Source organism: Saccostrea echinata, unplaced genomic scaffold (assembly GCF_033153115.1).
Source record: "Saccostrea echinata isolate AGI-Se365-2 ecotype Australia unplaced genomic scaffold, CSIRO_AGI_Sech_v1 ptg000001l, whole genome shotgun sequence".
NCBI lineage: Eukaryota > Metazoa > Mollusca > Bivalvia > Ostreida > Ostreidae > Saccostrea > Saccostrea echinata.
Window position 1 is genome coordinate 31,000,791 of NW_026889750.1, and position 10,833 is coordinate 31,011,623.

At 36.9% G+C, this 10,833-nt stretch overlaps 1 protein-coding gene across 1 annotated transcript; it reads right to left on the bottom strand.

Annotated features, from left to right (window-relative positions):
• Positions 1 to 411: 411 nt before the first annotated feature.
• LOC133196766 (uncharacterized protein K02A2.6-like) lies at positions 412 to 1,441 on the bottom strand. The gene is made up of 2 exons (XM_061332629.1): positions 755 to 1,441; positions 412 to 699 (listed from the first exon to the last, which is right to left on the bottom strand). The coding sequence occupies exons 1-2, from the start codon at positions 1,439 to 1,441 to the stop codon at positions 412 to 414; spliced, it is 975 nt and encodes a 324-aa protein (XP_061188613.1).
• Positions 1,442 to 10,833: the final 9,392 nt, after the last annotated feature.

Genomic DNA, 10,833 nt, shown 5'->3' on the forward strand with positions numbered 1-10,833 from the left:
GTTCTGCTAATACTGACACTTTACTGTCCTTGAATGATTGTCCATTTGAGTGTTTAAAAACTATGATCAAATCACTATTAAACATTTAACAAAACAGTGTGTACATTCAACATGCAATATTACGTCATAGAATGAGAAATAAGATTTAATAACAACCAAGACTGACTAGCAAATAAGCAAATACAAGGTTATTTGTCCTGTTAAGGAGACTAGGGATTATTATGCCCTCAACACAGTCTTCCTTCGCAAACTAAACTACAACAGTAAGTTTTAACTAAGGCAAGTAATTATTGACATGAAGTCTAAGCTAAACTTAGAAATAGGTAGACGAGGAGTTTTTATTACCTTTTTCACTATCTACTTTTGCCCTACACATCACGGTATCGCATTGGTTTCATAACTACACGACCACTACGTGTTTTCATGGGACGATGATACTGGTTGCTTGGGTTGGTGAACGGGTACGGTATCTTGTGTATTGCGTAATTCTGATGTTGGTGGAACTGGTGTTGGCTCATTGCTGATTATTATAGGAACTGGAGCATCATTACACTGTGATTGTTCAATCAGCGGTTCAGGCTCTGAATTTTCATGATCAGTACGGAATGGTTCTCGACTAAATCGGAGATGACGTCTATTGCGACGGTATACACGACCATCCTCAATTCTCACCTTGTACGAACGTATATCACTCTGTTCCTGAACAAATGTTTTTTTTTCATCCCTTTTCAATTCCTGTAGGTCTAATACTAACGGTATCTTCTTCTGATAAGGGTTTCAGCTCCTTAGCTCCTCGATTATAGTAGTATGTCTGACGTTCCTTGCGTTCATAAAGCTTTTCCCTGGTGTGGTCAGCATAACGTGGTCTGAGTAGATGTTCAGCTACTTTTAATAGCGTTTTGGTACGTCTACCAAATATTCGTTGTGCAGGTGAGTAACCTATTCCTTGAGAAGGCGTATTGCGTAGATCCAGGAGCGCCAAAAATGGATCTTTCCCGTCCATTACACACTTATGAATAAGCCGTTTGGCAATCTTTACAGAGTTCTCGGCATTGCCATTAGATTGTGCATATCTAGGGGACGATGTAACATGCTCGAATTCATAACTTTTACTGAATTCTGCAAACTCTCTGCTTCCAAATGGCGGTCCGTTGTCCGATATTACTCTATCTGGGATTCCATGACGTGCGAATTGCGATTTCATCATGCGAATGATTGAACTTCCTGTTTTACTTTGAGGTCTCTCCACCTCAAAGTAATCTGAATAGTAGTCTGCGAGTATGAGGTAATCTCTGCTTTCACATTCAAACAGATCACATCCTATTGTTTGCCAAGGACGAATAGGAATCTCATGGCTGATCATAGACTCCTTCTGTTGATCATCCTGGTAAGTATTACATGCAGCACATTGACCAATGTACGATACAATGTCCTTCGACATATTTGGCCAGTAGACATAGTCCTGGGCACGACGGATACATCCTTGGATACCAATATGAGAGTTATGTATACGCTGTACTATACTATGTGTGATCGCCCGGCCTTGTAGATGACACTGTTTTTAACGACTAACTCCTCTCTAAACGGAAAATACACTTGTATATCAGGATGAACTTCTTTGGAAGAGTCAGGCCATCCGTCAAGTATGATCTTCTTCAGCAATTGTAGAGATTCATCCTTAACTTCCTTTATCTGTATCGTTCATCAGATATTGCTAAGTAGGTGCGATGGTTGATGCTGTGTATGTCATGCATGTTCTCTTCAACTGAATCAGAGTCAGTGATAAGATAGGCCCTACTTAAGGTGTCAGCAAAATACATCTCTGTTTCCTTTTTGTACTCGATGCTGTAGTCAAATTTTTGCAGTCTTAATAGCATTCTCTGGAGACGCTTGGTGCATTATGAAGGTTTTTACGTACAATGATTTCTAGGGGTTTTTCGGATCCGACTGTATCGTGACATGTCGTCCATATGTATAAATTTCAAAATATTCCATGCCAAACACTGCAGCTAAAGTCTCCTTCTCTATCTGTGCATAGTTCTGTTCTGTGGCTGTCAGCGAACATATGCAATAGGATGATTGTCTTGCATAATGCATGCGCCTAGTCCAGTAGAAGAAGCATCACATTGCAAAGTCAGTTTCTTCTTTGAATCAAAGAATTTAAGAACAGGTGCACGAGACAATGTGTCCTTGACCTTGTTAAATGCTTGTCCGTGGATATCCGAAATGAGTCTCTGCTCTCAGAAGATCTCGAAGTGGACTGGTGATCTCAGACAACTGCGGTGCAAAACGTTGCACAAAATTTGTCATTCCCAATAACCTCTGAACTCCTGCCTTCTCTTCTGGGGTAGGCATTTCATGTATCGCCGTGAGATTTTGTGGGTCAACACTCAACCATCCTTGCTGATCCCATATCCAAGATAAGTGACAGATGTAAGCTTAAGTTTCATCTTACTCTGGTTAAGCTTTATGTTTCTCTCCATACATCTCTGCATTAGGGCTCGAAATTTCACATCATGATCCCTTTCAGCCTCTTCATCTGTCTCACCACATCCGTAAATTAGCACATCATCGTGTATAGGTCTGATACCTTGAATGCCACTTAAGGCGTCCATTCTCCTTTGGAACTCCTCAGGTGCGACAGAGATACCAAATGGCATCCTCAACCAGCGATATTTGCCCCATGGCGTAGCAAATGTAGTTAGATAGCTGCTATCACTGTCAAGCTCAACGTGCCAAAAATCATTTTTGCATCAACAATGGAGAATATACGAGCTTGATGCAATTCGGGTAGAATATCCTCTATAGTAGGTGTTGGGTAATGGTTCCGCATTAATGCCTCATTGGGTGGTTTCGGGTCAATACATAGGCGAATGTCACCGTTGCGTTTAGGAGCCACTACTAAGGCAGATACCCAGTCAGTTGGTGTGTTAACCGGTTTAATGACACCTTACTTCTCCAGTCTGTTTAGCTCTTCTTTCACTTTTGGTTTCAAGGCTAACGGTATTTTCCTAGGCGGTAACTGTACAGGTCGCACACTGTCCTTGACCTCCAAATGAAGCTTGCCATTCAGTTTACCTAGATCCTTGAACACATTTGCATACTTCTCATTTATTTCAATCTCATTTAATGTCAATCTGTGAAATGACGTCATTCTGAACTTGTGTCTTTGTGAGGAATTTGTCAGTATGCACAGTAATAAGTTCCATTCCTTCAATAGCTCGCTTACCCAAAATACAATGTAGCTCTTAGCCTGGCACAATAACGAATTCTAGATTATACTTCTGTCCATTACACGGATTTCGAACAGACATTCTAATGGTGCCCAAAGCCTTGGTTTCTGATTTGTTGTACATCTATAGGGTAACATCAGTCTTCTTAAGATTCTGGAATTCTTTGTCACCTGTGAGACGCACATACACATGAGCTGACAGGATATTAGCTGTAGACCCATTGTCCAACTGAAACTCCACATATTTGTCATGGATATTCATAACAGCCGTATGACGTTTTGATGATAGTGAGTGCACTTGTTCAATACTAAGAACGAGTTCATCTGATAAGTCACTTTCATGAGTCTCAATCTCATGAATTTGGGACTTTCTGCGGTTCCATGTACCACGACGTTTTTCATGATGTTTTGCTCTAGGAGGCTCTTTATTAGGACATTTCCTCTCAAAATGGTTCTGCTCGCCACATACGTTGCAAGTCTGTCCAAACGCTGGGCATTTCTCTCGACTGCGCGGATGTGTTCTCCCACAGTAACGACAAAACTGAACAGTTGGTATGGATTGGGTGCGGTTGTCTCTACGTTTCTCTTTTTTACCATGATTATCTTGTTTCACTTTCTGTTTGACCTTGACATGGTTAACATCTGCAATAGATTTGAGTTGAGATTCAGATTTCTCATTCGACCGGCATATATCTATGCAACGCTGAAGGTCCAGTTTCCTCTCCTGTAACAACTTTTTACGGGTATGATTATCTCGAACTCCGATAACGATACGATCCCTTATCATTTCATCCTCCATGTCTCCGAATTTGCATGTTTTCGCTAGTGTACGCAATTCTGCAACATAAGCATCTATATGTTCAGACTGTTCCTGATTTCTACAGTTAAATGTGTAACGCTCGTATATGACGTTGGTTTGGCCTACGCAGTAAGTGTCAAGTGCCGTAATAACCTTATCGATATTCTTCTTATCATTCTCTGAATCAAATTTTAGTCCATCCACAACATGTAACCCATCTGATCCTACACAAGTGAAGAATGTTGCACATCTGAGTTGGGTATCTCTCTCCCTTAACCCCGTAGCGTTTTCCCACACTCTTTTGAAATGTTTCCAACTGGTAGCGAGGTCACCTTTCAAATCTAAGGGCTTAGGAAATGGTATATTCATAAAAAAACATATTCAGGAAAAACATGTAAATTTTGTACTGCAGCAGGCGCTGCTTCAACTTGCTCATTCTCTTCAGGCATTGTTTTTTACGAACAGAGGAAATGCCGCCCAAAGGAAAATCGGGTAGATTCTTCAATATTTGGAGCAATTTAAACAAATGACAGGCGATCAAGACGTTTGACTCACTATAAGGATTCAGTAAACACTTCTGACACCATGTTTCACGATGTACTTGTTCATAAATCAGCTCTTAGATTCATAAGGAACAACAAGCATAGCTTTGGCATGGCTTCCACTTTTATTGAACATGTGACAAGGGAGCAGTCATTGTAGCATGCATAATAATGATAGGGAGTAGTCATTATATATAGAATACTGTCACACATATCAGTACGTGAAATCACTGAAATGAAATATATAGAAATATATGAAAATATTAAGTATACATTCAAGTGATTGTTGTAGTATTTCTACTTGTCTTTTTACATTACTTACGATTTATTGGGCGAAATCCTCTATAAACAATTCCAGGATGCACGAAATCGATTTACAGGGTAATATATTTTACTTGTTCATTGCCTATTTTGATCATTCAGTGTTATTTTGCAGATTGATGTAGTAATAAACCACACCTCTTTATTGTAAACAACTCATGAATTACCTCGATACATTTTACGACTTTAGATGGGATCCAAATTTCCGGTTGGGGTTATAAACGAAGGATAAAACCAGACCTCGGAATGGAATACTCGGAAGTCTCTGGTTTTATCCTACCCCCAACCGGAAGTTGTATCCCATCTAAAGTCTTAATAATATGTATCGAGGTAATTTTCGAGGAATAAATGAGCGGTTTACAATAAAGAGGGTAAACAAGAGACATCTGAAAGGATTTATTTGACAAGAAAAAAATCTCTCGAAGCGAACGATATAATTTTAAAGTAGGTTAATGATCGATATATGAACAAAATACGAGCTTGAAGCGGGGGTGCCTGAAATTGAGTTAGGTACCTTGTGGTAAAAATAGGTAGGGGTGCCCCGTATACGAAACAAGTGCCTGTGACTTTATTGGTTTTCACCGCGTAGAAAATTCTACACGGGAGATCACTCTCAATCAAGCTCCAGACAGCTCAGTATTACTCCATATCATTATTCGTAGGGAAAGACGTCCCGGAGAGTATGGAGTATGACTCTCAGTCATTCTCCATACAGTGCCAATTCTCCGGGACTACTTGGTATGGAGTTGTAGCGTACCGTACGTAATACTGAGCTGTCTGGAGCTTGGACTCTCATGACGGAAAACCCCATGAATTACGTTTTTTCTCCGGATAACCGTGAGTTGCCACTTTCCATAAATGAATAAAATAAAATAATCATAAATAATCAGCGTTTTTTAAAAGAAATATATTTTTGATTTAAAATTAGACTGAAACGCTTCTAGTCGACATCACGAAAATGTACATATCATCTAGCTTGAAATAGGAAATATGACGCACGCTTGACAACTTTCCCAGAAACATTCAATCAGTATATTTCTGGGTGCAGTTGGGGGGGGGGGGGTATTGCACAAATTAATGTAGAAAATAGAAATTCCTTGATACGCAAAAAAAGGAAGAGGATCAACTGATGTTCCTTCCCCCGTTCATACAGGCGTGAGATACATAAATGACTTGTATATAGAACTGGACATTCAACTTTGCCCAAAATGCTTCATATCGGTAATAAAAGAAAATATTTTACAATAATGATTTCAAATTCTAATCGGTCATGCAATACAGCCTGCTAGATTATCCCACAGTATGGCTATTATAGTCACAGTAAAATGTGTAATTTCTTTTTCTTTCTTTTGGCAAAAAAAAAAAAAAAAAAAATTACAAACATTATTTCATATGTAGTTCATTATTACGAGGAAGAGCGATATTTTTATAAGAAAGAATTAAATCCAAACCATGATTATACTTTAAATCTGATGTATATGTTTTCAACATTGAGGTACCTGTTTTAAGCTTTAACATTACATGTATTTTGTTTCTGCAGTAAATATAGATCGAATACAACATTAGGTTTCTTTTAAGCATATACATACTTTTATTTTTTATCGGTCTTAGTATTAAACTCTATACTTGGAATAAGAAATTTCTTTAAATATTGTAATAAAAATAGACTATATATAAATATATATATATCACAATAATTAGGGGTACCCCGTATACGAAACAAGTGCCTGTGAATAAAGTGTATTGTTTAGTACCACTACACCTGCTCAAGAGTTTTTGAAAAATTCTTTACGAAAGCTAGGGAACTTTGCCAATGTCCTTAAATTATCCTTTTCGAAGTCCTCAGTCATTCTCCGTGGTAACCATGAAGGAAATAATACAACGGTCTCATGTAGTCATGACAGAATTTTTGAAGTTCGATTTTCATAAATGCTTTACATTGCCTCCACGTGCCGCAGTGGATTCGAATTGCTAAAATTAGACTATCTGCACATAATCTAAATGTTGAAACTGGTAAATATGTTAATGAAATTAGAAAAAACAGATTTTGTAAAATGTGCTCTTTGAATGTTATCGAAGACGAATTTCATTTTATTTTACAATGTCCTTTTTATCATGACCTTAGATCTAAATATTTGAAAAAGTATTATCATAAAAAATTCAGTGTTTGGAAATTAATTCAACTTCTAAGTGTACAAAATATAAAGGAACTTTGTTACCTTGGAAAATATTTATATCAAGTTTCCACTAGAAGAATGAAACATTTGTAATTTTTTTAGTGTTTCATAATTACAGTTGCCTGTTAAAAAACACGTCCTACATAGTTTACTTGCTATTTATTGATTATGCTCACTCTCATATTGTTGTATTTTATAATATTGTATATAAGTTTATTTATTACTATATGTAATCTGATGTGTCGTATGACTTAAAGAAATAAAGAACTTGAACCCACGACGTAAGGATCTATTCCTTACATCGCGACTCTAGAGCTAACGCTCTAACCACTGCGCCACGCAGGCGACAAATCATTTTTAAATTACTACATACAAAATTCATTAAACTAGGTCGTTCAGAAATTTAAAATCGACCCAATAAATAGCTTTGGTGATTTTTCTAATAATTTGAAAATTCATTCTGTATTTAAGTATAAAGTAACATTGCCACCATTTCCCGCTTTCATCCCTCAAAACATAAATTTTCAAAACCATTAAAGCTTACAAAATATACAGGGGCCAAAGGCGCTGTCCAGGATTATACTTGTAATGTGATTTTCATAATAACATAATACGTGTATCTCTGTTAGGTGAAAATGAGTTGTGCCTACGAAGGTAGCAAAATTACATGTGCAAAAGTTAAGCCGCATTTTATTTCAAAGTCATAAGAAATTTCAATTTTGTGATGTCTTGTCTCCGACGAAGAACTCCATTTGATCAAAACTTATTTGTTCTGATGTTTTCTGGTGTTTTTTCATCATTTCAACATTTAAAAAATTAGAAGAACCCAAAGTGTTAAGGCCTTTCAAAAAATTATTATTTTACTTTATAAAAAGTGTAATATATTGATATGCTGCGATAGATGAGTGTGATAGTTTCGTCGGATTTTTTTCCTTTCTTTTAACAACTTTTAAATGGCTTAGACTACCTGTCCGGATTTCTATTGCATAACATGACTTCTACAAGTCAGGGATGTAACATCTCTAGCTTTTCCCTGAATTCATGTTCCTACCTAATCAGAGAAGTGCGTTCGAGCGTTTGACACATTATTTCCATGCTTGTGATGATATTCCACAGAAATCCACTGTAACTGTGCGAACTCCAAATTGACTAAGGTTATGTGAGCATTCAATGCCTTAGCAAGGCAAAGTTTCAGTACTTTTTTCGGGAGATGGAAACCAGAATGGAATGATGTCGTCTATTCCCTCAATTTGCATTTGGCATGTAAATGATTCTATTTAAACAAAACAACGGAAAACGCACAAGAGGACCGTAGAGTACGTTTTGGATATTGTTTTGACTGAATAGCCCTTGTTGAAAGTTGCGTAAGAGAGCTGAGACTTTTAAGTCGAAACACTTGATTTTTCAACTGGCATTTATCAAACCAAATATTTCAACTAAACAATATTTAGGGGGGGGGGGGGGGGTTCCATGATTTTCAAAATTACTTGAGAATTTAGGAAATGGTATCAGCAAATAATTTGTAAATAACATTGAGATCTGTATAAGTGAGATCCCAAAGTCCTTGCACAGATCGTTCCCATTGTTTAAGGTTACTTTGGTCAGTCTGAGTGCTTTAAGAAATAAATAATTGATTAAAAATCAATTAAACTTTGATACTGTTCGCATGATGATTTTTGTTCATAACATGGTCTCTAGCTATTGAAGAAATTTCTGCTGTTGTGTCATTCCCGCCATGTCACATTCCTTATAATCGGAAGCGTCCGAAGTCGTTATTTGTTTCTGTTTGGATCATTGCAAAATCCTGTTCGATTTCTGCTGTGTCGATTTCACCTGAATCCTCATATGTAACGTTATGACATTTGAATTCACTGGACACTTCTGTAATGATAGATCTAACACTGTCATCTTCTTTATCTAGGTTATTAACCATCAATCTTGGAAGCCAGTTGTGAAAGGATTCTAAATCTTTTGCAGAGGACGTCACTTCTATTGTTTCTTTCTTCTTACACCATTCTCTTCTGTCGACAGGAGATTAGATAGCAGAAAAAGAACTTTTAATTGTTGAGACTTCATGGACCTCATCTGGTCTTTTTCGTGTATATTTGTCTTTTCATGATCTCATTTTTGACTTAGGTAATCTTTTTTTTTTTTTTACCAGAGATGCATTGATAAATGCTTTGTACTGTTCCACAAGTCTTTTTGAGACTGGTATACAGTTATAGGTTTATAGATATAGTTTAGAGTCACGAGACGTAAGTTGTATCGACTGCCAATTAGCAACAAAACTCAATAAATTTATTCAATGTTTTGCACATTCTCCCAAAACGTGTTCCATTACACATCTCATTAAATCCAAGGATAATTGTAATTCTTTTAGATCATAGAGAACAAGACTTTTGTGAGTAGAGTTTCTTGTCTCATTTGTGATAACCCTTATAATTATTCCCGTTGCTCTTTGTCCGGGTACATCATAACCATTTTTAATAACTCTAACTGCATCGTCTAGAATGTGCAATATTTCTTCGACATTGGCTTCATGATAAATTTGTTTCTCCAAATTTCGTATTGCACGCAGATTGTATTCATTTTCTGTCTCCTCTGAAATAAATCTATCTGTCCTTGCTGTGCAAGACTTTATTTCGCAAAGAAAATCAATATTTTTGAATTTGATTTTCTTTTGATTTCTTACACTCGATTGCTATTTTGATCTGTTTAGTTATTTTTCTGTATCATAATCTTTCAAGCCTGATTCTAGATACAGTCCCAAAGTTCTGATAAAAATGTGACCAAGATTGTGCTGTCTTCGTAGTACGTGGTACAGTTACTGTTCTGTATTCAATGCGTACATCTTCGTATACATTGGCATGCGTATTAATCAGGTAGACTAAATGGACAAGAGTATGCTTTAGTGATTGAAAGGACATTTGATTTCTACAGCAGATATTACTTGATCACTCGTGGATGTCCGTAAGCTTCCATCTGGTGGCACGACGCAATTGTGTCTGCAGGAAGAACGTAACATCCTTCTTCAACAAACTCGCTTTAGAATAATGTGCAAGGAAAATAGGGAAGCAATGGCGTCAGCTTCATGCATGGTTCCATGACTTAGATGCATCTGTAATTCTTACGTAATTGGAGAATCTATTTATTTAATAAATTTTGTGAAATGGTTATATTTTTCTTTTCATCACCTCAAACTAATGGCCGAGTGCAAAGTGTTACCTTTTTGCACCAGAAAAAGTTAAGTTGAACTTTTTAATACCAAAAGTATTAAACAAAATGCAATACACATACCGAATTAGTTACAACTCCATACATGAATTAACTACAGTGTACTTAATCTTAAAAACTTATCTTGTTAGGCATATCAAACTTTTAGGTTACGGAATACATGCAGACTTAAAGAAACTAACATCTGTCGTTAACATTCCCCTATTACTTTTTAGTCAATTCCTTTGAAATCCGATTGATTGTTCGTGGGATTGGTACTGAGGCGTTTGATAACACCAGGAAGAGTACAGTGGATTCATATTTATCCTTGTATCGGTATTCATAAATTAATGCTTTCTTCTGTAAGCACATGTTTTATGGGGAAATACCTCCATAAACTGAGAAATTGGACAAAGAAACGTACCTCGAACCCATTTTTACCACTTCAAAAGCATACACCCCGTTCACAACAGAGTATACACCCCGCATGTTCGGATGTACCTGATGTGGTAGATGACTCAGTATTGCTTGTGCATCACCTTCATCTTA

Bases quoted from the DNA above. Each gene is read 5' to 3' on its own strand.
- LOC133196766 (XM_061332629.1), bottom strand. From the start codon at position 1,441: ATGTCGAAGGACATTGTATCGTACATTGGTCAATGTGCTGCATGTAAT. The intron at 700-754 runs GTTAGTATTAGA...ACATTTGTTCAG, and splicing joins CCTTATCAGAAGAAGATACC to GAACAGAGTGATATACGTTC.